We start from the raw sequence: 27,989 nt of genomic DNA, 5'->3' as shown, positions 1-27,989 counted from the left end.
GTAGAAGTAAGAATATGCAGTGTAATTCACTTACATTTGGCAGAGTAGTAGCTTAGTAGAAGGAAGAATATGCAGTGTGAGTCACATTTAGCATAGTAGTAGCTTAGTAGATGTAAGAATATGCAGTGTGATTCACTTACATTTAGCATAGTAGTAGCTAAGTAGAAGTAAGAATATCTAGTGTGATTCACTTACATTTAGCATAGTTGTAGCTTAGTCAAAGTAAGAATATGCAGTTTGAGTCACTTACATTTAGCATAGTAGTAGCTTAGTAGAAGTAAGAATATGCAGTGTGAGTCACTTACATTTGCATAGTAGTAGCTTAGTAGAAGTAAGAATATGCAGTGTGAGTCACTTACATTTAGCATAGTAGTAGCTTAGTAGAAGTAAGAATATGCAGTGTGAGTCACTTACATTTAGCATAGTAGTAGGTCAGTAGAAGTAAGAATATGGAGTGTGATTCACTTACATTTAGCATAGTAGTAGCTAAGTAGAAGTAAGAATATCTAGTGTGATTCACTTACATTTAGCATAGTTGTAGCTTAGTCAAAGTAAGAATATGCAGTTTGAGCCACTTACATTTAGCATAGTAGTAGCTTAGTAGAAGTAAGAATATGCAGTGTGAGTCACTTACATTTAGCATGGTAGTAGCTTAGTAGAAGTAAGAATATGCAGTGTGATTCACTTACATTTAGCATATTTGTAGCTAAGTAGAAGTAAGAATATGCAGTGTGATTCACTTACATTTACCATAGTTGTAGCTAAGTAGAAGTAAGAATATCCAGTGTGATTCATTTACATTTAGCATAGTAGTAGCTTAGTAAAAGTAAGAATATGCAGTGTGAGTCACTTACATTTAGCATAGTAGTAGCTTAGTAAAAGTAAGAATATACAGTGTGAGTCACTTACATGTAGCATAGTAGTAGCTTAGTAAAAGTAAGAATATGCAGTGTGAGTCACTTACATTTAGCATAGTAGTAGCTTAGTAAAAGTAAGAATATGCAGTGTGAGTCACTTACATTTAGCATAGTAGTAGCTTAGTAAAAGTAAGAATATGCAGTGTGAGTCACTTACATTTAGCATAGTAGTAGCTTAGTAAAAGTAAGAATATACAGTGTGAGTCACTTACATTTAGCATAGTAGTAGCTTAGTAAAAGTAAGAATATGCAGCGTGAGTCACTTACATTTAGCATAGTAGTAGCTTAGTAGAAGTAAGATTATGCAGCATGAGTCACTTACATTTAGCATAGTAGTAGCTTAGTAGAAGTAAGAATATGCAGTGTGATTTACTTACATTTAGCATAGTAGTAGCTTAGTAGAAGTAAGAATATGCAGTGTGATTCACTTACATTTAGCATATTTGTAGCTAAGTAGAAGTAAGAATATGCAGTGTGATTCACTTACATTTAGCATATTTGTAGCTAAGTAGAAGTAAGAATATGCAGTGTGATTCACTTACATTTACCATAGTTGTAGCTAAGTAGAAGTAAGAATATGCAGTGTGAGTCACTTACATTTAGCATAGTAGTAGCTTAGTAAAAGTAAGAATATGCAGTGTGAGTCACTTACATTTAGCATAGTAGTAGCTTAGTAGAAGTAAGAATATGCAGCATGAGTCACTTACATTTAGCATAGTAGTAGCTTAGTAGAAGTAAGAATATGCAGTGTGATTTACTTACATTTAGCATAGTAGTAGCTTAGTAGAAGTAAGAATATGCAGTGTGATTCACTTACATTTAGCATAGTAGTAGCTAAGTAGAAGTAAGAATATCTAGTGTGATTCACTTACATTTAGCATAGTTGTAGCTTAGTCAAAGTAAGAATATGCAGTTTGAGTCACTTACAGTTAGCATAGCAGTAGCTTAGCAGAAGTAAGAATATGCAGTCTGAGTCACTTACATTTAGCATAGTAGTAGCTTAGTAGAAGTAAGAATATGCAGTGTGAGTCACTTACATTTAGCATAGTAGTAGCTTAGTAGAAGTAAGAATATGCAGTGTGAGTCACTTACATTTAGCATAGTAGTAGGTCAGTAGAAGTAAGAATATGGAGTGTGATTCACTTACATTTAGCATAGTTGTAGCTTAGTCAAAGTCAGAATATGCAGTTTGAGCCACTTACATTTAGCATAGTAGTAGCTTAGTAGAAGTAAGAATATGCAGTGTGAGTCACTTACATTTACCATAGTAGTAGCTTAGTAGAAGTAAGAATATGCAGTGTGATTCACTTACATTTAGCATATTTGTAGCTAAGTAGAAGTAAGAATATCCAGTGTGATTCACTTACATTTAGCATAGTAGTCGCTCAGTAAAATTAAGAATATGCAGTGTGAGTCACTTACATTTAGCATAGTAGTAGCTTAGTAAAAGTAAGAATATACAGTGTGAGTCACTTACATTTAGCATAGTAGTAGCTTAGTAAAAGTAAGAATATGCAGCGTGAGTCACTTACATTTAGCATAGTAGTAGCTTAGTAAAAGTAAGAATATGCAGCGTGAGTCACTTACATTTACCATAGTAGTAGCTTAGTAAAAGTAAGAATATGCAGTGTGAGTCACTTACATTTAGCATAGTAGTAGCTTAGTAAAAGTAAGAATATACAGTGTGAGTCACTTACATTTAGCATAGTAGTAGTTTAGTAAAAGTAAGAATATGCAGCGTGAGTCACTTACATTTAGCATAGTAGTAGCTTAGTAGAAGTAAGAATATGCAGCATGAGTCACTTACATTTAGCATAGTAGTAGCTTAGTAGAAGTAAGAATATGCAGTGTGATTTACTTACATTTAGCATAGTAGTAGCTTAGTAGAAGTAAGAATATGCAGCGTGAGTCACTTACATTTAGCATAGTAGTAGCTAAGTAGAAGTAAGAATATGCAGTGTGATTCACTTACCTTTAGCATAGTAGCAGCTTATTAGCAGTATGAATATGCAGTGTGATTCGCTTACATTTAGCATAGTAGTAGCTTAGCAGAAGTAAGTATATGCAGTGTGATTCACTTACATTTAGCACGGTAGCAGCTTAGTAGAAGTAAGAATATGCAGTGTGATTCACTTACCTTTAGCATAGTAGCAGCTTATTAGCAGTATGAATATGCAGTGTGATTCACTTACATTTAGCATAGTAGTAGCTTAGCAGAAGTAAGAATATGCAGTGTGATTCACTTACGTTTAGCATAGTAGTAGCTTAGTAGAAGTAAGAATATGCAGTGTGATTCACTTACATTTAGCATAGTAGTAGCTTAGTAGAAGTAAGAATATACAATGTCATTCACTTACATTTAGCATAGTAGAAGTAAGAATATGCATTGTGATTCACGTACATTTAGCATAGTAGTAGCTTAGTAGAAGTAAGAATATACAGTGTGATTCACTTACATTTAGCAAAGTAGCAGCCTAGTAGAAGTAAGAATATGCAGTGTGATACAATTACATTTAGCAGAGTAGTAGCTTAGTAGAAGTAAGAATATGCTGTTTGAGTCACTTACATTTAGCAAAGTAGTAGCTTAGTAGAAGTAAGAATATGCAGTGTGAGTCACTTACATTTAGCACAGTAGTAGCTTAGTAGAAGTCAGAACATGCAGTGATAAGCACTTACATTTAGCATAGTAGTAGCTTAGTAGAAGTAAGAATATGCAGTTTGAGTCACTTACATTCAGCATAGTAGTAGCTTAGTAGAAGTAAGAATATCCAGTGTGATTCACTTACATTTAGCATAGTAGTATCTTAGTAGAAGGAAGAATTTGCAGTGTGATTCAATAACATTTAGCATAGTAATAGCTTAGTAGAAGTAAGAATATGCAGTGTGAGTCACTTACATTTAGCATAGTAGTAGCTTAGTAGAAGTAAGAATATCAAGTGTGATTCACTTACATTTAGCATAGTAGTAGCTTAGTAGAAGTAAGAATATACAATGTCATTCACTTACATTTAGCATAGTAGAAGTAAGAATATGCATTGTGATTCACGTACATTTAGCATAGTAGTAGCTTAGTAGAAGTAAGAATATACAGTGTGAGTCACTTACATTTAGCAAAGTAGCAGCCTAGTAGAAGTAAGAATATGCAGTGTGATACAATTACATTTAGCAGAGTAGTAGCTTAGTAGAAGTAAGAATATGCTGTTTGAGTCACTTACATTTAGCAAAGTAGTAGCTTAGTAGAAGTAAGAATATGCAGTGTGAGTCACTTACATTTAGCACAGTAGTAGCTTAGTAGAAGTCAGAATATGCAGTGATAAGCACTTACATTTAGCATAGTAGTAGCTTAGTAGAAGTAAGAATATGCAGTTTGAGTCACTTACATTCAGCATAGTAGTAGCTTAGTAGAAGTAAGAATATCCAGTGTGATTCACTTACATTTAGCATAGTAGTATCTTAGTAGAAGGAAGAATTTGCAGTGTGATTCAATAACATTTAGCATAGTAATAGCTTAGTAGAAGTAAGAATATGCAGTGTGAGTCACTTACATTTAGCATAGTAGTAGCTTAGTAGAAGTAAGAATATCAAGTGTGATTCACTTACATTTAGCATAGTAGTAGCTTAGTAGAAGTAAGAATATGCAGTGTAATTCACTTACATTTGGCAGAGTAGTAGCTTAGTAGAAGGAAGAATATGCAGTGTGAGTCACATTTAGCATAGTAGTAGCTTAGTAGATGTAAGAATATGCAGTGTGATTCACTTACATTTAGCATAGTAGTAGCTAAGTAGAAGTAAGAATATCTAGTGTGATTCACTTACATTTAGCATAGTTGTAGCTTAGTCAAAGTAAGAATATGCAGTTTGAGTCACTTACATTTAGCATAGTAGTAGCTTAGTAGAAGTAAGAATATGCAGTGTGAGTCACTTACATTTGCATAGTAGTAGCTTAGTAGAAGTAAGAATATGCAGTGTGAGTCACTTACATTTAGCATAGTAGTAGCTTAGTAGAAGTAAGAATATGCAGTGTGAGTCACTTACATTTAGCATAGTAGTAGGTCAGTAGAAGTAAGAATATGGAGTGTGATTCACTTACATTTAGCATAGTAGTAGCTAAGTAGAAGTAAGAATATCTAGTGTGATTCACTTACATTTAGCATAGTTGTAGCTTAGTCAAAGTAAGAATATGCAGTTTGAGCCACTTACATTTAGCATAGTAGTAGCTTAGTAGAAGTAAGAATATGCAGTGTGAGTCACTTACATTTAGCATAGTAGTAGCTTAGTAGAAGTAAGAATATACAGTGTGATTCACTTACATTTAGCAAAGTAGCAGCCTAGTAGAAGTAAGAATATGCAGTGTGATACAATTACATTTAGCAGAGTAGTAGCTTAGTAGAAGTAAGAATATGCTGTTTGAGTCACTTACATTTAGCAAAGTAGTAGCTTAGTAGAAGTAAGAATATGCAGTGTGAGTCACTTACATTTAGCACAGTAGTAGCTTAGTAGAAGTCAGAACATGCAGTGATAAGCACTTACATTTAGCATAGTAGTAGCTTAGTAGAAGTAAGAATATGCAGTTTGAGTCACTTACATTCAGCATAGTAGTAGCTTAGTAGAAGTAAGAATATCCAGTGTGATTTACTTACATTTAGCATAGTAGTAGCTTAGTAGAAGTAAGAATATACAGTGTGAGTCACTTACATTTAGCATAGTAGTAGCTTAGTAGAAGTAAGAATATACAGTGTGATTCACTTACATTTAGCAAAGTAGCAGCCTAGTAGAAGTAAGAATATGCAGTGTGATACAATTACATTTAGCAGAGTAGTAGCTTAGTAGAAGTAAGAATATGCTGTTTGAGTCACTTACATTTAGCAAAGTAGTAGCTTAGTAGAAGTAAGAATATGCAGTGTGAGTCACTTACATTTAGCACAGTAGTAGCTTAGTAGAAGTCAGAACATGCAGTGATAAGCACTTACATTTAGCATAGTAGTAGCTTAGTAGAAGTAAGAATATGCAGTTTGAGTCACTTACATTCAGCATAGTAGTAGCTTAGTAGAAGTAAGAATATCCAGTGTGATTCACTTACATTTAGCATAGTAGTATCTTAGTAGAAGGAAGTATTTGCAGTGTGATTCAATAACATTTAGCATAGTAATAGCTTAGTAGAAGTAAGAATATGCAGTGTGAGTCACTTACATTTAGCATAGTAGTAGCTTAGTAGAAGTAAGAATATCAAGTGTGATTCACTTACATTTAGCATAGTAGTAGCTTAGTAGAAGTAAGAATATGCAGTGTAATTCACTTACATTTGGCAGAGTAGTAGCTTAGTAGAAGGAAGAATATGCAGTGTGAGTCACATTTAGCATAGTAGTAGCTTAGTAGATGTAAGAATATGCAGTGTGATTCACTTACATTTAGCATAGTAGTAGCTAAGTAGAAATAAGAATATCTAGTGTGATTCACTTACATTTAGCATAGTTGTAGCTTAGTCAAAGTAAGAATATGCAGTTTGAGTCACTTACATTTAGCATAGTAGTAGCTTAGTAGAAGTAAGAATATGCAGTGTGAGTCACTTACATTTGCATAGTAGTAGCTTAGTAGAAGTAAGAATATGCAGTGTGAGTCACTTACATTTAGCATAGTAGTAGCTTAGTAGAAGTAAGAATATGCAGTGTGAGTCACTTACATTTAGCATAGTAGTAGGTCAGTAGAAGTAAGAATATGGAGTGTGATTCACTTACATTTAGCATAGTAGTAGCTAAGTAGAAGTAAGAATATCTAGTGTGATTCACTTACATTTAGCATAGTTGTAGCTTAGTCAAAGTAAGAATATGCAGTTTGAGCCACTTACATTTAGCATAGTAGTAGCTTAGTAGAAGTAAGAATATGCAGTGTGAGTCACTTACATTTAGCATGGTAGTAGCTTAGTAGAAGTAAGAATATGCAGTGTGATTCACTTACATTTAGCATATTTGTAGCTAAGTAGAAGTAAGAATATGCAGTGTGATTCACTTACATTTACCATAGTTGTAGCTAAGTAGAAGTAAGAATATCCAGTGTGATTCATTTACATTTAGCATAGTAGTAGCTTAGTAAAAGTAAGAATATGCAGTGTGAGTCACTTACATTTAGCATAGTAGTAGCTTAGTAAAAGTAAGAATATACAGTGTGAGTCACTTACATGTAGCATAGTAGTAGCTTAGTAAAAGTAAGAATATGCAGTGTGAGTCACTTACATTTAGCATAGTAGTAGCTTAGTAAAAGTAAGAATATGCAGTGTGAGTCACTTACATTTAGCATAGTAGTAGCTTAGTAAAAGTAAGAATATGCAGTGTGAGTCACTTACATTTAGCATAGTAGTAGCTTAGTAAAAGTAAGAATATACAGTGTGAGTCACTTACATTTAGCATAGTAGTAGCTTAGTAAAAGTAAGAATATGCAGCGTGAGTCACTTACATTTAGCATAGTAGTAGCTTAGTAGAAGTAAGATTATGCAGCATGAGTCACTTACATTTAGCATAGTAGTAGCTTAGTAGAAGTAAGAATATGCAGTGTGATTTACTTACATTTAGCATAGTAGTAGCTTAGTAGAAGTAAGAATATGCAGTGTGATTCACTTACATTTAGCATATTTGTAGCTAAGTAGAAGTAAGAATATGCAGTGTGATTCACTTACATTTAGCATATTTGTAGCTAAGTAGAAGTAAGAATATGCAGTGTGATTCACTTACATTTACCATAGTTGTAGCTAAGTAGAAGTAAGAATATCCAGTGTGATTCACTTACATTTAGCATATTTGTAGCTAAGTAGAAGTAAGAATATGCAGTGTGATTCACTTACATTTACCATAGTTGTAGCTAAGTAGAAGTAAGAATATCCAGTGTGATTCACTTACATTTAGCATAGTAGTAGCTTAGTAAAAGTAAGAATATGCAGTGTGAGTCACTTACATTTAGCATAGTAGTAGCTTAGTAAAAGTAAGAATATGCAGTGTGAGTCACTTACATTTAGCATAGTAGTAGCTTAGTAAAAGTAAGAATATACAGTGTGAGTCACTTACATTTAGCATAGTAGTAGCTTAGTAAAAGTAAGAATATGCAGCGTGAGTCACTTACATTTAGCATAGTAGTAGCTTAGTAAGAATATGCAGTGTGAGTCACTTACATTTAGCATAGTAGTAGCTTAGTAAAAGTAAGAATATGCAGTGTGAGTCACTTACATTTAGCATAGTAGTAGCTTAGTAGAAGTAAGAATATGCAGCATGAGTCACTTACATTTAGCATAGTAGTAGCTTAGTAGAAGTAAGAATATGCAGTGTGATTTACTTACATTTAGCATAGTAGTAGCTTAGTAGAAGTAAGAATATGCAGTGTGATTCACTTACATTTAGCATAGTAGTAGCTAAGTAGAAGTAAGAATATCTAGTGTGATTCACTTACATTTAGCATAGTTGTAGCTTAGTCAAAGTAAGAATATGCAGTTTGAGTCACTTACAGTTAGCATAGCAGTAGCTTAGCAGAAGTAAGAATATGCAGTCTGAGTCACTTACATTTAGCATAGTAGTAGCTTAGTAGAAGTAAGAATATGCAGTGTGAGTCACTTACATTTAGCATAGTAGTAGCTTAGTAGAAGTAAGAATATGCAGTGTGAGTCACTTACATTTAGCATAGTAGTAGGTCAGTAGAAGTAAGAATATGGAGTGTGATTCACTTACATTTAGCATAGTTGTAGCTTAGTCAAAGTCAGAATATGCAGTTTGAGCCACTTACATTTAGCATAGTAGTAGCTTAGTAGAAGTAAGAATATGCAGTGTGAGTCACTTACATTTACCATAGTAGTAGCTTAGTAGAAGTAAGAATATGCAGTGTGATTCACTTACATTTAGCATATTTGTAGCTAAGTAGAAGTAAGAATATCCAGTGTGATTCACTTACATTTAGCATAGTAGTCGCTCAGTAAAATTAAGAATATGCAGTGTGAGTCACTTACATTTAGCATAGTAGTAGCTTAGTAAAAGTAAGAATATACAGTGTGAGTCACTTACATTTAGCATAGTAGTAGCTTAGTAAAAGTAAGAATATGCAGCGTGAGTCACTTACATTTAGCATAGTAGTAGCTTAGTAAAAGTAAGAATATGCAGCGTGAGTCACTTACATTTACCATAGTAGTAGCTTAGTAAAAGTAAGAATATGCAGTGTGAGTCACTTACATTTAGCATAGTAGTAGCTTAGTAAAAGTAAGAATATACAGTGTGAGTCACTTACATTTAGCATAGTAGTAGCTTAGTAAAAGTAAGAATATGCAGCGTGAGTCACTTACATTTAGCATAGTAGTAGCTTAGTAGAAGTAAGAATATGCAGCATGAGTCACTTACATTTAGCATAGTAGTAGCTTAGTAGAAGTAAGAATATGCAGTGTGATTTACTTACATTTAGCATAGTAGTAGCTTAGTAGAAGTAAGAATATGCAGCGTGAGTCACTTACATTTAGCATAGTAGTAGCTTAGTAGAAGTAAGAATATATAGTGTGATTCACTTACATTTAGCATAGTAGTAGCTTAGTAGAAGTAAGAATATATAGTGTGATTCACTTACATTTAGCATAGTAGTATGTCTAAAGTAAAATGATTATTTAATGACAATACAATACTGTAATAAATTGCAAAAAAGTATTTTTACCTCACATAACAAAACATCATATATTAGCCACCTAGTGAACAGATCATTTAGTTTCTCAGGCGTGTAGCCAGTGTAATTTTCTAAAGTTTTTATGAAGTCCTGGATTGAAAATAAAAGAAATGTGTGTAAGTTTTAAGAACATTATCTACATTATCTGCATCACTTATCATCTTGTCTGAATGTCTTTTGGTAGAAAATAATTGGTTATTTCAGGAAGATAGTGCCTCTTGTTATTTTCTTAGTGATCCCTCAGTTTCCCAACAGATTGATCATGTGCCAGCATAGGTCCAATGCTTCTTGAGTTGCCAAGCTTCCAGATATAAACCACATGCAACTCAAACTGGGAGAAGCACTGGCTTTATAAACAACCAACAAATATAAAATAAAATATCATTCAATCTTGTCAAATACATGGATAGACCACTTACAGTTCCTTAGTTATGATGTTTCTATAGTAAATAGCACAGTATTAGCAGTCTACTCCAAATCTACAAATAAATTCTGCCCACCAAATTGAAGTTTTTCATTGAGAAAGCCTGTTGAATAGATGAAACGCGTCAGTATTACTTGAAAGACCACGGACTTCAATTTGAGTGGTGGACACTGTGCTTCAAAAATATCAATCCCTTTACAAATACCAGCAGCTTTCAGGAGCTAATATGAGGATCAGTAACTTTCTTTAACTATTTTATTTTTATTGATATGTCTTTGTGATTTAACACTCCGGTTATATGTCTTTATGAAGCTTGGAAAATATCTAATTGTGGGGATAATTTGATTCTTTTATTTATTCCTGCTTATATAATGGACTTTTACTACATAGAGTTGTTGGTCACATAAAGTATCAGCTATTACCACTTTAATTGCAATTACTGTTTGCCTTTGAGTTCTTACACCTGTGTTGAAATGAGCAAGTTCTCTATGTTAATTTTATCTGTTACTTTTGAATAATATGTTTACATTTCTAAATGACTTGTACTGTATTTCAAAATAATGTTTTCATGATTTCTTCCCTGTTAGTTTTTAGAAGATGGAGAGCAATTCTCAACCAGTGTTGAGATTCACATTGAATTACATCTGCAGAACCAATGCTGGAAAATGTCTTATTAAAGCTAATGCCACATCTGTCTTCCTTACCTTATAAGGCTCTAAAAGTGCCTGAAGTTCAGTTGATGTTAAAGTTTCATTTTGTAGCTGGTTGTATCGGGGGCAGTTTTTTAGTGGCAACAAAAGTATCTGAAAAGGAAAATATTATTATATAAAAATAGACAAGTTTTGTTTTGGACAGTCAACAAATTTTCTGATTAATAAAAGTCTTAAGAATATTTTGGAGTAAAACTTGCTAAGAGCACTAAGTCTAAACTGCACGCTTGGTTTTTTGCCTTTACTTATGCATCTAGTCAGTCATTGCATCTATATTATTATTTAAGGGGCCTTTCCATTAGCAGATGTATTTCTGAGCGATGAAAGACAAAAGATATCCCTTGAAAATTCCGGTGGCTGCGCTGAACGATATCGGTCATGTACACGACTGATTTTACAAATGATATAGCAAACGACGAACGATATCGCATGACATCATTCAGGGAGTGGATTTTTTTAAATGATTGTTTGAATACTCATTAAAGAAGGAATTTGGAGCATCCTGGGAGTGGCTTTCTAAAAAATATAATTCGTCATTTACTGTATATAAACTGCACGATATTGCTAATATTGTACAGCTATATGCGATAATTGACCAACATGTTGGAGAGATGATAGATGTGATTTATCGGCCAAGGTAGTGCGCATCTGTCATCGTTCAGGGCCTATCCAATAGCAGATATAATGGACGACTGAATGATATAGCCTTCAATTGTTCATTTTATCTGCTAATGGATAGGCCCCTTTACTCTCTAATAAGTGTGCAGTACACTGCCTATCTAATAGGCACTCTCAGAGATACTAACTATCTTGTGTAGGTTTAAGATGGTATTGGCTGGATGCTCCCATCTCTGCTGTTTTTGTGTGCGCTAATCTTACCTGAACCTTAAACTTTGAGTTCCAGAAGCTCTGACTTTGTGGTTTTTCTGAGCTCGTTTATGCCTGCTGTTTTTGTACTTTGATGTCTGATCTGATTCATGACGGTTTGTCTTGCCCTTGCCGATATTGCGGCTACTGCTGTGGATTCATGTAAGTTCATTATACAAGGTATCTATATAATACTTTTAGAAGGTCTGTCCCATCTTCTTAATGAGCGGACCTGCCGCCTGAATGGGGTAAGTATGAGATTTTTTGGGGGGGGCAGAAACGGTGAGGGGGTGGGGTGGGGGGTTGTGCTGGACAGGGCAGGGGTGAGGTCAGAGCAAGGGGAGCAGTTACAGCACCACAGGGGCAGTACTTATTAATAAGATGTAGGCAGTAACTAATTGCTGTTTAATACATTACAATTATGATAATAAAGTATCATTCTAAATGTTATTCCAGTTTTGGTGACATTGTAGTCCTTAAGCCTTTTTGATTTGTTAGATTTAGAACTACTGCCATATACTGTCTCAAGTCAAACTGTTAGTGATGTAGTGAGTAAGTAATGTATTTGTGTTACAAGAAATTGTCAGTACAGTAAGAAACCAGAAGAGGGATTAAGCACATGGTCGCTTATTCAATGTATTTCTCAGCTAAATTTTGGTAGAGCTTTTTTGTTGTGGATTTTAGGAAGCCATCTCCAGTCTCTTTGTATGAAAAAAGGATTTCTCCAATCTTAAAATAAATTATGCTTACAAAATATTGTTATAGATTTATATAGATTTTTTTTATTACTTTGAAGTATTAACACAGAAAGAGCATGCTGTAAATAAATAATATTAACACTCACATTGTCTCCTGACAATGGCACTGTATGCACGGGGACTGGTTGCCATGTGATATTAGGATTCCATACTTGCTTCCCAGTGGGTGGGAACAAACCAGCAAGATTTGTCTGGGCACTCATTAGTGTACGATCTAGGTCTGTACTTTGCACATAAACCTAAGAGACCAAAGAAAATTATAGCAGTATTTTGACACATGAATCTGGCTTGAACCATAATCTTCTGCTTACATCATCAGACATAGCCAAAATACATGCAGCACAGGTTGCATTTACCACTGTAATACCCATTTTATCCCACTTTCAGACAGAAAATGGCAAAAAAAACAGCTTTTTCCTGGCATTTTGCATTCCAGGTTTTTTGTCATTTTCTGTCTCATACACAGGAAAATGAAAAACCCGGGTAATTCACTTTCACCTGGTAATTTGCTAAAAAACCTGGGTTTTTTCCCCGTGTGAAAGGGTCAGCCTGGGACTTAATTCCCAGACCTGGGAATTTAGTCCCGGGTTGACCCTTTTACACAGGGAAAAAACCCAGGTTATTTAGCAAATTATCAGGTAAAAGTGAATTACCCAGGATTTTCATTTTCAGTGTGAAAAGGGTATTACATTGGGCTAAAAATCCTGGGTTATTGCACGTGAGCGCACATCAACCTGGGATTTTGCCTAGTGTAAAAAGGACCTTTTTAAATAACCCATATCGAGGTACCTGGTACTTCAAGCTGGGTAGCTAGCAGTGTTTAACACGGAAGCTACCCGGCTTGGATGTCAGCGTGAACATGCTGCCGGGGGTGACCCTGGTTATGTGAACTGGCGCTCCTCCCACCCACCTATAACTGCGGTTCCTGTGTCCTGAATGCCGGAGGACACAAGAGGTAAGCGCCGTCCAGCATGAAGTGAAGGGGAGCAGGAGCAGCAGTCGCCGATACCGCCGCCGCTACAGTGTGTATGCGGTGCCGGGAACACAGCAGTGCTGGCCTCACGTGGAGGGGGGGTGAGGGTGGCAAATGTCTTTAACAAAACACTTGCTTGACTGCAGTTGTGTTATTAGGGACCAAACACACACACATATATATATATATATATATATATATATATATATATGTGTGTGAGTGTGTGCGTATATACGTATATATGTCAGTATATATATGTGTGTCTGTATATATTGTGTATATATATATATATATATATATATATACAGTCCAGGTGCATAAATATTGGGACATTGACAGAATTTTCAGATTTTGGCCTCTATTCACCACCACAATGGTTTTAAAATGAAACAAACAAGTTGTGCTTTAACTGCAGACTTTCAGATTTAATTTGAGGGTAATTACATCCAAATCAGGTGAACGGTGTAGGAATTACAACGGTTTCTATATGTGCCTCCCACTTTTTATCTCACATCCATAATAAGCGATGCATTTTACAAATAACTTGTATGCATTTGAAAAAAAACCTAAGTTATGCAAGACCTGACCCAGGTTCAGTGTAAATGGAGCTGACCTGGGAATATCCTGGGTCGAAGTGGCAGTGTAAACAGGATCTGACCTGGGTTTGGGACCTTGTGCCAAAACCCAGGTCTGACCCGGGACTTTGGTGTAAAAGCAGTATAAGATAGTACTACCACCTAGGTAAAGGATTTTACCAATGCTCTCCCCCAGCATCCGTTCAATTTAAATAACTAACTTTAAATGATGACTCAGGGGTTGTGTGCTCAAGCCACATTTTGTTGCATAGGTATTAATAATAATAATAATAATAATAATAATAATAATTATTATTATTATTATTATTATTATTATTATTATTATTATTATTATTATTATTATTATTAGTATACCAGAGGACAGACACTCTCATAATAAATTAACTGGCTACATTTTTAGGAATATTGGTTCTGCCTAGGAAATAACCTTCTCCACTGGACCTCAGTTCTAATTAATTATTAAGTGCTCCCAGGTTTATGAAGAGGTGAAAAATATGTGAAGAGGTGAACTGTGCTAGAAATTAAATGTAAGTTAAACATCAAAGTACTATCATTAGACCAGGCAAACCTCCTGCCATGTGTACCCCCTCCTTTACAAACACTGCCATCTTGCTCTGGACCCCCATGTACTTTGGCTGAAATCATTGTACAACTTCACAAAATGAGGCACAAAGCACTACCAAGGTGTACTTTTTACTCTGCCTCATATGCCCTGCATAATGCAAATGAGGCCATCTGTGTTTAGATTATATTGCAGCTGCACATTTTATTGTATGTACATGACCGTATATTGTTAATACTTTGTTCACTTAATGAGTACAAAGGATATTTAACTGTTCTCATTATATTGCCCACTGACTAAGACATTTTGGGCCTGATTCAGAGCCGCTCGTAAGCGGCAGTACGCTCGTTCCGAGCGATGTTCGCACATCTGCGCAAGCGTACGGTTTTTAGTACGCATGCGCGAACCAGTCAGTGCGGCCGAAAATCGTTTGTTCGCTATATAGCGAAGGCCTGCAATTTTGAGTGACAGGATGAGGCGTATGTGGGTGGTAACAGGGGATGGTGCTTGAAAACGGGGAGTGGAGATCAGAACGCAGGCGTGCTTAAAGGTCAAAGCGGGCGTTTTATGGGTGTGCATAATTAAAACAGCAGTGTCACTGACCACGTCACTTGGTTGTTTTATAGTCAGAACTGCTCGCAATATAGTGGTAGGAAAAACCAACCAGAAGAATAGCGAGCAGTTCATACGCTGTTCGATGTACTCAATTAATCTATTAAATAGCGGACATGACGTATGATGCGAGCGGCCAGGGGATGTATTTTTCAAAATTTCGACCGCAAGTTTTGCTCGCTCATTCAGACTTAGAGGCGTGAACAGACCGCAAAGAGCGAACGGTTCATTTGAATAGCCACCCCTTTTTTTAAAACGAACGACCGCAAATAGCGAGCGGCTCTGAATGAGGTCCTTTGTTACTTGTTATGGGATGTAGTTAGCATCCCAGCAGTTGGGATGCCAGCACTCAGAATACCGGCGCCGGAAACGCAAAAGCATTTGGAACCCCAGCACCAAAATCTCAACTGCCGGAATACCAACGGTAAGTATTAGGGTTGGGGGGAGAGTTAGGGTTTGGCTGAGGGGGGAGAGGCTTAGGGTACTTACCTAGTTGGGCCGGGATTCTGGCTGTTGGGATGCCACTGTCGGTTTTGTGACCGCCGTAATTCTGATTCCCGAAATCCCGTACCCAACCCTTATATATAATAGTTTTAATTGACCATCAATAGTTTGATTTGGTGCTGGACCACAAACCTGTGGCACCCCTACAAGTGCCCTAGGGCACCCAGTTTGGGAACCACTGTGCTAGTGAGTGATTTTGATGATGCCTCAACAGTGGGAAAGCCAACGCCTTGTTGTGAAGGTAAAATGTGTTCTAAGGTCGCAAAAGACACAATGAAGGTCATTTACAAAGCGCAAAACATCTATTGTGCAGCCTTGGTCCCACTGTGCCTCTCAAGTCTCAATATGCCCAAACATGCCTGGATTTTCTCATTGGCTGCTGGCTTTGCTGTCCAAGATGATAGATTTATGGAGGATCATAAATTTACCCTCACTCTTATTTATTTATGCCATAAGGGAGGATATACAGGAACTGATTTAAGAAGAAAAATGGAAAGTTTAGAATACAGGAAGATGCTTATTAATGTGCTCCTCCTGAATGAATTATACACACGTTAGTTCTGCACATTGATGAATAATTAAATGATTGAGGAATACAATTTATGTTTCTTTGGCAATATTTTGTCAACAGATGCTACTCCGCTTCACACCAGCAATAGATTTTGTCAGTTGAGTGTACTTATCACCAGTGACGTCACTGACTTAGCAGTAGTAACGTGGCCAGCAATTACTTTTAGTTTTTTTTTTCTTTACTCTGATCTACAGCCAGAGCCATAACTAGACTTTTTGGTGCCCTGTGCCAGAAAGTGCATTGGCGCCCCCCTCATTTTTCAAAGTGACATAATGCACCCAAAAAAGGAGAATGGCCTCATGGGGAAGGGTCAGGGAAGAGATAGGTGAGGCCAGGAGATGCTGGGGATGAAATAAGAGGAAGCTACAAGTAAGAAGGATAATAAACAAAAATTTGGCAGGCCCAAACAGCGCCCCCTGCCCTGTGGTGCCTTGTGCGATGGCACCGGCCGCACTACCCTAGCTACGGCCCTGTCTACAGCTATCCTTCTTTCTCTTTGCTGTAGCATGATAGACTTTTCTTGTGCAATGTAGCCCAGTCTAGAAATTGTCACCACTTTAGTCTTGTAATGCAACAGCCTCACACACGGTAATTTTACTTTACTATTTACATTCACGCTGTCTTACTGGCTATATCTTTCCTTTTTTTTTTTGCTTCAGTTTCATTCTGGTTGTTTCATACTCCACACTTTTATTTTTGTTTCTTTACCACTGCAAATCCTTGTATGCAGTGGTCAAAGTCAGAATTTTGAAGTGGGGGTATGGAAAAGGTTGTAAAAGGGGGGGGGGTGCCACTCAAAGGGGGGCGTCCCTAAAACACACCCCTTTTTTATCAGTGTAGTGTACCACACCATAGTACCCCTTATATACATTATTCCACACAATAGTAGAGCTCTTAATACAATGCCACAGTAGTAGTGCCCCCTATACATTGCCCACAGTAGTAGTGCCCTTGTAGTGCTGCCCCCTATACATTGCCCACAGTAGTTGTGCCCCTTGTAGTAGTGCCCCCTATACATTGCCCACAGTAGTAGTGCCTCTTGTAGTACTGTCCACTATACATTGCCCACAGTAGTTGTGCCCCTTGTAGTAGTGCCCCTATACATTTCCCACAGTAGTAGTGCCTCTTGTAGTAGTGCCCCCTATACATTGCCCACAGTAGTAGTGCCTCTTGTAGTACTTCCCCTTATACAATTCCCAGAGTAGTTATGCCCCTTGTAGTACTGCCCTCTATACATTGCCCACAGTAGTTGTGCCCCTAGTAGTAGTGCCCCCTATACATTGCACACAGTAGTAGTGCCTCTTGTTGTACTGCCCCCTATACATTGCCCACAGTAGTTGTGCCCCTTGTAGTAGTGCCCCCTATACATTGCCCACAGTAGTAGTGCCTCTTGTAGTAGTGCCCCCTATACATTCACACAGTAGTAGTGCCTCTTGTAGTACTTCCCCTTATACAATTCCCACAGTAGTTATGCCCCTTATAGTACTGCCCCTATACATTGCCCACAGTAGTTGTGCCCCTTGTAGTAGTGCTCCCTATACATTGCACACAGTAGTAGTGCCTCTTGTAGTACTGCCCCCTATACATTGCCCACAGTAGTTGTGCCCCTCGTAGTAGTGCCCCCTATACATTGCCCACAGTAGTAGTGCCTCTTGTAGTACTGCCCCCTATACATTGCCCATAGTAGTAGTGCCTCTTGTAGTAGTGCCCCCTATACATTGCCCACAGTAGTAGTGCCTCTTCTAGTACTGCCCCCTATACATTGCCCACAGTAGTAGTGCCTCTTGTAGTAGTGCACCCTATACAATGCCAATAGTTGTTGTGTCCCTTATACATTGCCCACAGTAGTAGTGGCCCTTGTAGTAGTGCCCACTATACATTGCCAACAGTAGAAGTGCCCCTTGTTGTAGTGCCCCTATACACTGTCCCCTCCACGCTCACAAACGGCAGCACACTGTCAATCACTGCCAGTCTGCTGCCAGTCTGTGAGCGGGATCGCATACACGTTCTGCCCATGCGCAGAATGGGTCAAGCGCCTAAACAGATTCCCGAACAATCAGGCCCAGAGTGCAGTCAGTGTACTTGAGATCCAATGAGGGAGATACACACCTCAGTGTGGGGGAGATGTACTGAGCCTTAGAGAGTGATAGAGTGGAGAGAGATAAAGTACCAAACAATCAGCTCCTAACTGTCATTTTTCAAACAATCTATAAACTGATAGCAAGGAGCTGATTGGTTGGTACTTTATCTCTTTCCACTTTATTTCTCTCCAAGGCTTAGTATACCTCTCCTGCAGTGTACTGAAAGATAGTTGTGTATCTCTAACTGTGGCTTGCTGACAGAGATACAGATGTCAGCCATGTGATCAAGGAAGTGTGATCCAAGAGAATGGGCTATGATGTAGGAGCACATAGCAGGAAGATAGTGGGGGCTATGTCAGATATATGTAGTCCTTACAAAAGTTGTGTTGCATGCTGTGTAGCAACACCTGGCCAGACAGGGATGGATTCAATGTGGTGTAATGCTACTCTTGTCTACTAAAATAATCTCTTTCTCATATGTATAATCACAACCATTGATTCAAATGATCCTTTATTAATACTATCATAACAATGCAAAAGCTCATGAGGAATTTATATTATTTCAGGTATAGAAAAGTGAACTAATAATAATAATAATAATTATAATAATATTCATACAGAATTTAATTATTAATTAGTAACTGTATTGTACCCCTGGTAAGTATAACAGAGCCTGTGCAGAACTGTAGCAATTTCCCTCCCATCAGTAAATAGTCCACTCGCCTTTAAAGTTTCCGCAGAGGTTTTAAACAAATTACTGTTAAAGTGAAAAAGGATCATGTACTAATTAAGTGTAAGTAAGAAACCAGCAGGGTTACTTTTCTTGCCCATATTTTATTATAGAACACAATTCCAAACTCCAAGCACTAATTGCATTCCGGAGCATTCGGATTTATAATGCACATAGGAAATTAAAATATTCACAGGTTATAAGACTAGTGAGCTTGTTGTGGCTTTGGGTGTAAATATATTTCATTTTGGCCAACATCAACACATACAGTATAGCTTATTAGTTTTTAGACACTTATTTAACCAATAATTATTTAGCAACTAGAGGTCTCTGAGTGGTGTACTGAGACTGGCTACAGAAGTGTGTCACCATATGGCTACTTTTCTCCACATTTTTGTTTGAGTGAGCAGGTGGTGAATGAACCATATTTACAGGATGAAGGAGGCTGGCTAGTATTTCAGGGCTGCGACGGCATCAAAGTAACATAAATGGGGCCTCATTTATCAATGAGTGATATTCTTTTTATCACTTTTTACTAATCTTAAATGGTGCTTCAACCAACCAGCTACTAAAGGAGTTTATTTACTAAGGTGCGTGTTTTTAGAAGTGGAATTGTTGCCCATAGCAACCAGATTCTATCTTCTAGAAGGTAATAGATAAATGATAGGTAGAAGCTGATTGGTTGCTATGGGCAACAACTCCACTTCTATAAACCCACACTTTAGTTAAAATAACCGTAAACTGTCATATGTTTGAAAAATGACAGTTAGGAGCTGATTGGTTGGAGTACCTTTTAAGATTAATAATGAGTGATAACAAATATATCACTTGTTAATAAATGAGGCCCTTAGTACCAGGACATTGCATTCATTAAAAAGTTTCACTTGGGTGCTGCCAGACACTGGTAGACGTATCAGCAAATGGAGTTGTTGATATGACCTGGCATGTAAAAGTGATCAAATCACAGGTATTCCCTCTTTGTGATGCGATACCAGCAGAAGGCAAGATGTGCAAACTGTGTGTTTTGGGGGGGCGAAAATCTACTTATACTGTATGTGGCTGCAAAAGGAGCTGGAAGCAGGAGATTTAAAAAAGTGATGTTGATATAGAGATACTGGTTATCCTCTTTCACTCCAACATGATGACTGGCATTATACTGGTTTTTATTTTAATTATATAAATACCTAAAACCAGCATCCACAGTTTAGGCTGAGTGGGAGGAAGGGGTTGGGTACAGGATGGCGGCGCTCAGGATCCCGGCGGTCAAAATCCTGATGCCTGCATCCCGACAGGGTTATGATAATGACACCTGTCGCTAGGTATCCTAACTCTTCTCCTACCCCTAACCTGGTGCCTAAACCTAACCTCCCCCCCTAGTGCCTAAACCTAACCTCCCCGCACCCTAAACCTAACATTCCCCCTTCTTAGTGCCTAATCCTCACCCTAGTGCCTAACCCTAACCCCTAACCCTCCCCCTAACCACATTACATACCTTCGGGATGCCGACACAGGGTTTCTGAGAGGTGTTGGAATTCCGGCACCGGCATCCCCTTTGCTGGGATATGGACCGGATCACGGGGAAAGTGCCCTCAGTGTGGCTGCTCAGACGATCAGTTGTATAAATTGTATATGGGTATTCCACTGCACACACAAATCTGTAAATTACTGTAGCTGCTCTATCATATTGTGGCTGACAGCAATCTCACTCTTTGACAGTGCTGTACCTGCTGCCAGCCACAGGATGTGATACATAACCTGTCTGTATTCCACAAGGAACATGCCCATTAAGCCTTATTCCTTAATGATCCTAATTTTCAGTAATTGCTTTTTGGAGCTTCAGCGATAAAGTTTCATTAGTTTTTGGAAATTTTAGACTGTGTATACTGTGAAATGCCTCAGATATAGGGCGGTATTCAATTAGTTTCACACCCGCGATAAAGTTCTGCCTGCCAGACTTTTCGCCTACACCGCATCTTTTGGCCATGGAAACTTATCGTGTGCGTCCCTGCTATTCACCCTATTCAACTCCAAAAGATGCAAAAACGGTGACACGCAAAGTCAGGACAGGCGGAAAGTGTTGTCAGAATGGGGGAAATCAGCATGAACCCCCCAAAAAGATGCAGAAACATTGTAGATCAATGTAGTAGTGCCCGAATAGCCCTAATAAAACTGTTTGACATACTTAAGTTGGTACAATAGTCTCTAATTAGCGTCTTTGCACAAGTGGTGAAGAATGGCATAAAGCAGTATTTTTTGGAGCAAATAAGTAGTCCTGGCAAATTTGGGGTACCTGAAAATGGGTGCTAGCATCTTTTAATGTCTCCAAAGTGAAGTTTTAATGAAAGAGCAATTCCTCCCTCGTAAAAGCACCTGCCATTCCAAAAACACTTGACCCCTTCTTAGAGCACCCCCAGAACCTTATTTTGCTAGCTTGCAAAGTTGTCCCCCCACTTTGTGCTTTTTCGCTCCCAAATTCAAAGTACTTTTTTGGGGTGTTAAGTTTTTTTTAGGAATTTTTTGACGCAGTTATCCTTTGGGGGGCTGTCCCAAAGGTTCTGAGTGGTTTCCTCACCTTTGCACCCCAAGATAAAAAAAATGTTGCACTTCTTTTCTCCACCTATTCAGAGGCAAATCTTTTTCGCCTATTACATTGCTTACGGATTTGAATAAGGAGATAAGTTTCCGACAGGCGAAAAGACGCAATCGTCGATACTTTTTTGCGGATCTCGGCTTTTCGCTTCTAACTGAATACGGCCCATAGTGGTAGAGTTATAGACAAGAGTAGAAATATGTCTCAAGCTGAAATTAAATGTTTTTGGTCTGGAAGTAAGAAGTTGGAAGAAATACAATTTGGGAGCTACCTTTATTTCTTATAAAAAGATAAAACCAGTGTATATAAAGTAAATTTAATTTTGAACAGAACAATATTTTGCAGACATCCATGCAGTCAACTGATATGATAATACAAAAAATATAAATAATAATCTACAAATTAACAGTACAAACTAGAGATGTGCAGGTTCTGTTCGGATTTTCCTGCCAAGTTTGTATTTTTCTTACCATAAATCGTGTCTCAGAAAGAGGCAAAACATCATCTTTCATTGACAAACATCATCTTTCATGGACTTTTGTCCAGGAAAGATGATGTTTGTTTATGAAAGATGATGTTTTGCCTCTTTCTGAGTCACAATTTTTGGCGAGAAATATTGGAACTTGGTGGGAAAATCTGAACCGAACTGTGGACCTCATTCAGAGTCAGTTGTAAGCGGCCGCTTGGTCGTACGCATCCGATGTTTCCAAACCACGCATGCATACGGTTAGTTGTGCGCATGTGCATACGAGACCTTGCGATCCAAAATGCTGTAGATCGTACAGCTTACGAGCAGGAAGTGGCTTTCGAGAGTTCAAGGCCGTTTGTGGGTGTTGATGGGGTGGTGGTCTAAAAACGCAGGCGTCCTTCCTCACCGTTTCAGGGGCGTACATAATTTTCCTGCTACAACTGACATAGAAGGCCGGAAGTAGTAAAACGTCACTCTGCGAGCAGGTTAGAGGCCTGGCTGATCGTACAGCTTGAGGTTGGGCATGTTCTCTCTCAAGTCCCAGAGTACAATCGATACTATTTGATGTTTCTATTTTGTGCCACACAATGCAAGCAGCTAATAATTGTTTGTTGTTGCTAATAACACTGCTAATTGGCTTGTAATTGATTAATTTGCGTTAGCATTAGCGAATAATAAGAATAAATAAATTTCATGGGGATGGCTTATTCTTTGCGGTTTTTGTTCATTTTTGGTGTAATTTGCAAACAACACAAGCGGCCGCAACCATCAGAAGAAACTTAACATACAGCGACTGACAACAACTGACAACGATTGACTTGATCGCTAACTACTATCACTCGCTAGCTAGAGATGGTGCTTTGTTCATGTATGGGCGTCACATTGGCTGCGATCACTCGGCCGTGCAAATGTTTTTTTTCTGATTCTCGATCGTTAGGCGTACGACCAAGCGGCCGCTTACGACCGACTCTGAATGAGGTCCTGAGTCTGCACATCTCTAGTACAAACAGTATAGGGACTAGTAAAGAAATAAGCAGTATGTAATACAAAATTGCAGTTCAGATCTACTTAACGAAAAAATGTTTACCTCTTTTCGGCTGTAAGTCTGGTTTAGAAACCCAGAATACCTCTTTCTCAGATATTTTCCCAGCTCATATTGTTGCTCCATTCCTTGCTGTTAATAGAGATGGAAAAATATTGATAACTAAATGCATTGTTATTCTTATTTACTTTATCACTATTTTACTATGTTTATATTTGGAGCCTGAGTCTTACTGTTCAGGAAAGGTCACAGTTTGACATTTTTAATGCTGTTTACACTGTAAGGATGTTATTGTTTATTTACACCTCTCCACTGTGTCCATGAAAAGAAAACATATAAAATATAAGTGCTTCAATCTAGGTTGTTCTTATTATTGATTTTACCCATTAAAAGAAAACTATCAACAAAAACAGATAAATCAGGTCAATTTTAATAGTATAATTCTTTTCCTGTTTAGTATTTTTGTGAGCCTGTTTGTTTGCAACTAATGCTTATGAAGGCGTTTTGTCTTAAAGCTCAACAGCAGTACTAGTGGAATCGGTATGATATACCACCAGACGTCAGACCGGTGGATGAAATACTGATGCCGGAAGGCCGGCAGATGAAGATCCCGACAGGGGAGGTAAGTAGGCTATCCCTAACCCTCTCCCCCTCCTAACCCTCCCCCCGCGGAAATCCGCTCTCGACACCCGGCTTACCTACGATCGGTATGCCGGGCGTCAGGATTTTGGCATGGGGCTAATGATAGGCGTCAGTATTTAGACGCCTATCATTAGTCCCATGCCGGGATTTCACTGTCGGGAAGCCGATGGTCTGAATTTCGACTGCCTGCTTCCTGACTACATACCGTACTAGTCACCAAGGTAAGTGATGCATTACTTTCTAATGAGTTCACCTACAGAATACAATTAGATTTCATATTACAAATTGTAAAACTTTTTTTTGATGATATTTTTTCATATAATGCAGATGTACCCAAACTTTTTTGAATCACGGCGCCCTAGTGTATTAGCATTGTTTTTATGGCACCACTAAGCCAAACGTTTGTTATTGAGAAACTCCGAAAAAAATGTAGAAAAGTATTAAAATGATGTAAATTGTACTTACCTGTCATCCTTAGGATCAGTTATGTGGTGGTGGACAGGTTTGCACTTCTGTTTGTCCACATATTTATATTAAATTGGCCATAAAGAATTTGATTTGGTGCCTGACAACCAACCTGAGGCACCCCTGCAAGTGTCCCGAGGCACCCCAGGGTGCCAAAGCGCGCAGTTTGGGAACCACTAGTATAACGCATCAACATATGGTGTATTGTAAAAAACTATAAGTACAATTATGTGCAACATAGAGAAGGCCAGGTACCCGCTGGAAAATTTTCTTCTGTAAAAACCCATTAGAAGAACTGCATATCATCGCAAATGTTGGCCGTCACTGGAGGCTTCCCAATATGTACCTACTATAAACGTATATGACTAGAACAAGATACATTTTGAAAAGAGAAACACAATGCTGAGAAATATGCAAAGTGGTTAGGTGATTTTAAATAATGGTTTCTATGGTCACCCCTGTTTACATGTGTTTTACTAGCTTTAAATTGCCATTGGGTTTGCTAACATCTCTGAAGCAGGCCCTTAGTTTTTTTGCTTAAGGAAAAAACAAACATTAGCAAAATTGATTATTTACATTGAAATATTTTAAAGTCCAGAAGCATTTTAAACCTTTATGATAAGACCAACATTTTTGTTATTGATTTGTTTTTTGTACAATTTTGTAATATTCATGAAGTTTGGTCTACTTACTGTATAATGGATTGGGTACACATTCCCGGCACATACAATGCCGGTGGTCGTAATACCGATGCTATAATACAGATGGTTGATATGCCAGTGCCTGCAGGTAAGTAAGGTAACCCTTCTCCTAACCCTCCTAACCCTTCCCCTAACGCTAACCCTCCTTTCCCGCAGCCTAACCATAGCCCCCCCCACCGCAGCCTAACCCTAACCCTCCCCCTAGTTTCTAAACCCTAAACCTAACCCTAAACCTAACCCCTAATACTTACCTATGGAATGACAGTCCCTGGGATTCTGCAGCCGGGATCCTGACCCTTGTGAGCTCTGGGCACAACGGGATGTCAACTACATCCCCTGTACAATATGTCCCTGAATCTTTTAGTTTGTTTAACTTTCATGTTTTTTACACTTTGTTAGAGGTTACATGTATTCCATGCTGCTAGAGCGTGTCTAGCCTATGTCATTGCTTGAGCTATGACTTATAATTATTTGTAGCATTTTTAGAATAACTAATAAATGCAAGATAAATACTATTTAAAATCAATGAAGCAGTTAATAAATAATTTCTTCTTATTTTACCTGAGTGAGCTGTCCAAACCCATCAGGCCAATCGTCTTCTTTATATTTGTCATTAGGGTATGTGTTAACTGGACTCCTGTCACCATGGCGAAACACCTATAAATAGAATGCATGTAAGGACATTTTACTCCAACTGCATTTGAGTTTCTATGTCATCCTGTACTTGAATTATTTCAACTTATCTTACTATTCGCCCTCAACACAATAACTTTGGCATATTTTCCATAAGTATAGTACTATATCTATAGCAATCAAATGAAGTACAGTAGTGCAATGGTTTGACACTTTAACATAAACATATTGAAATTGTATCTCTCTAGACCACATTGTAAATTAGAGTTATGCGCAGACCCATTGTGTTTTGTTTTGCAAAAGCACCCTCAAATGTTATAGTTTTGATTTTGGCAAAATCACCCTCAAGTGTTTTGGTTTTGGATATATTTACAATTGATAAAAACAGTTCAAATCATGTAATTTGGACCTGTTTACTTGCAATCCAAAACATAAGATCTGTTTTTTAGATCTGAGATCCAAACTTACGGGCAGACCCGAGCTGGAACTTTGGGCCTGATTCAGAGCTGAACGCTCTGACCAGAGCGCTCGCTCTGAATCAGGGCCCTCCTACCTGTTTTAGGAGCGTCCTCATGGACGCTCGCATAGCTGTGGGTTACCACCCACAGCTTATGCGAGCGTCCATGATGATGGTCGCGATGGTCAAGACCATCGCGACCATCGGGCTTGCGACGGAGACCCTGCGGTAGAGTCTCGCTGCCGCAAGCCCTGGAGTGATTTTGGCTCTATCAGAGTCAAAATCCCTCCCACTGATATCACTAGTGATGTCAGTGGGGCCGGCTTCAGACGGTAGGCGCTCCCATGGGTACGCCTCTGTCTGGCCGCCACGCCCCTGGCACGCCCACCAAAGGAGGCGTGCTGTCAATCAACATCGACAGCACGCCCCCTTTGGTACGAGACACGGAGCGACAGCTTGGCTGTCGCAGTCCGGGTCTCGCGCATGCGCACGCCGGAGCTCCCTCTGTCGTGCGCATGCGCAGTGGGGCAACATCGACCTGTTTGCGAGCGTCCTTTGCTCGCGAACGGGTCTGAATGACCCCCTTTGTTCGAACTGGAACCCCAAAGGTCAATGTGTTCAGTTTTCAGCAAAACTCCTACAGCTTTGGGTATGTTATTGTTGGTGCAGACCTGACTAGAGGAACCCCAAAAACATAGGTGCTTAGCACTTAACTTTGTAGGAGTAGGACATTAATGATGTGATTTGTGGTGCACTGCAGATGATGATATAGATATTTGGTGCAGACCATTTCAAAAATATTAACAACTTTATTTACATGTGGAAAAAGTGTGCAGATCCCTGAAACCTAAGATTTGGTGAGTATTAGGCAGGTAAGTAGATATACTGTATACAGTACTAAGAGGTGTTTAATCTCATAGTATGCGTATAAGCACTCAACCCTGGGTGCCAGTCTAAGTAATGAGAAAAGACAGCAGTATGGAAAAACAGTTGAATTGGTAAAGAAACTATAAAGGATGCCAGTGACAAATGCAGGATTTCTAGAGGGGGGTTTCCAAATGCTTGATTTTAGCGTGAGTGTGGTCAGTCCATGAAGAGGGTAGAATTAGCACTTATCCAGCTTTAATATGTTACATACAAAGTATATTGTGTGTCATAATTCCAGCATATACAGGACCAGCCATCACAGTAATCCATTAGATGCGGCAGTAGGGCCATCCTGTCTGAGCTGAATGTTTTTATTTTAGATGTGGGCACCCTTCCAGAGCATGGGAGCAAGTCCGGGAGTCTGGGAGCTGCAGAAGAACCTAGCACTGCCCTGGACATATATGTACATTTTGGGCTCTATAGCAGCACATCCCTAACAGTGCATGTTTTCTAGATCTCCTAGTTGGTGCCCAGGTTATTTATTACTGACTGTTTAAAGATCTAATGGTGCTAATTATTTCATTTGTGATACTGAGAAGAACATGCAGCACTAGTAAAATTCTATTACATTACTATTTCTATTGTGTTCATGGTGTGGGCTGGGGAGGGGGGTTTCCAGGCAGATGGAAACCCTCCCTGCAAATGCCTATGGATGATACATACAAACACGTAATTATAATAACTTGGCAGAGACTAGTAAATCAGCAAGTTGTATCCAGTTGCAATAAATGTTCATTGTTCAAAAAATCATGAAAGTGTTTCAAATATTTCCGTCTAATGCTTCTGTATAAAGGTTGCAGCAGCATTACACAGACATCATCACCTATCTTTTATGGAAAAAAATATGGTCCGACATAGGGGGAGGGAGCGGCTCTGTTGTAGGGTGAGGGTGTGTGGGGTGGAGTGGGGTAGGGCTGCCCTGGACCCATGGACCCATATGCACTGCACACCCTGTACCAATGGTAGATACTCCACAGGTTCCTAGGGGTATATTTCCTAAAGTGCGGGTTTTTAGAAGTGGATTCCGGAACTCAGGTATTTAACAACACATATACAGCGGTGAGTTGTAATCGGAC

The 27,989-nt window shown here is 38.4% G+C and overlaps 1 protein-coding gene across 1 annotated transcript in view; it reads right to left on the bottom strand.

Moving 5' to 3' along the window:
• ACP3 (acid phosphatase 3) overlaps nucleotides 1-27,989 on the bottom strand; it is a 79,741-nt gene that overhangs the window by 37,832 nt on the left and 13,920 nt on the right. The window contains exons 2-6 of the mRNA XM_088463803.1: nucleotides 25,458-25,553; nucleotides 23,134-23,220; nucleotides 12,445-12,597; nucleotides 10,728-10,826; nucleotides 9,591-9,689 (exon numbers count right to left, since the gene is read on the bottom strand). Coding sequence (XP_088319929.1) covers nucleotides 9,591-9,689; nucleotides 10,728-10,826; nucleotides 12,445-12,597; nucleotides 23,134-23,220; nucleotides 25,458-25,553 — 534 coding nt within the window. The remainder of the gene's footprint in view (nucleotides 1-9,590; nucleotides 9,690-10,727; nucleotides 10,827-12,444; nucleotides 12,598-23,133; nucleotides 23,221-25,457; nucleotides 25,554-27,989) is intronic.

Source organism: Taudactylus pleione, unplaced genomic scaffold (assembly GCF_031769625.1).
Source record: "Taudactylus pleione unplaced genomic scaffold, aTauple2 ptg000053l, whole genome shotgun sequence".
In the NCBI taxonomy this organism is placed as follows: domain Eukaryota; kingdom Metazoa; phylum Chordata; class Amphibia; order Anura; family Myobatrachidae; genus Taudactylus; species Taudactylus pleione.
Note: the sequence above shows the minus strand (reverse complement) of the source record. Positions and strands in the feature narration are given on the sequence as shown.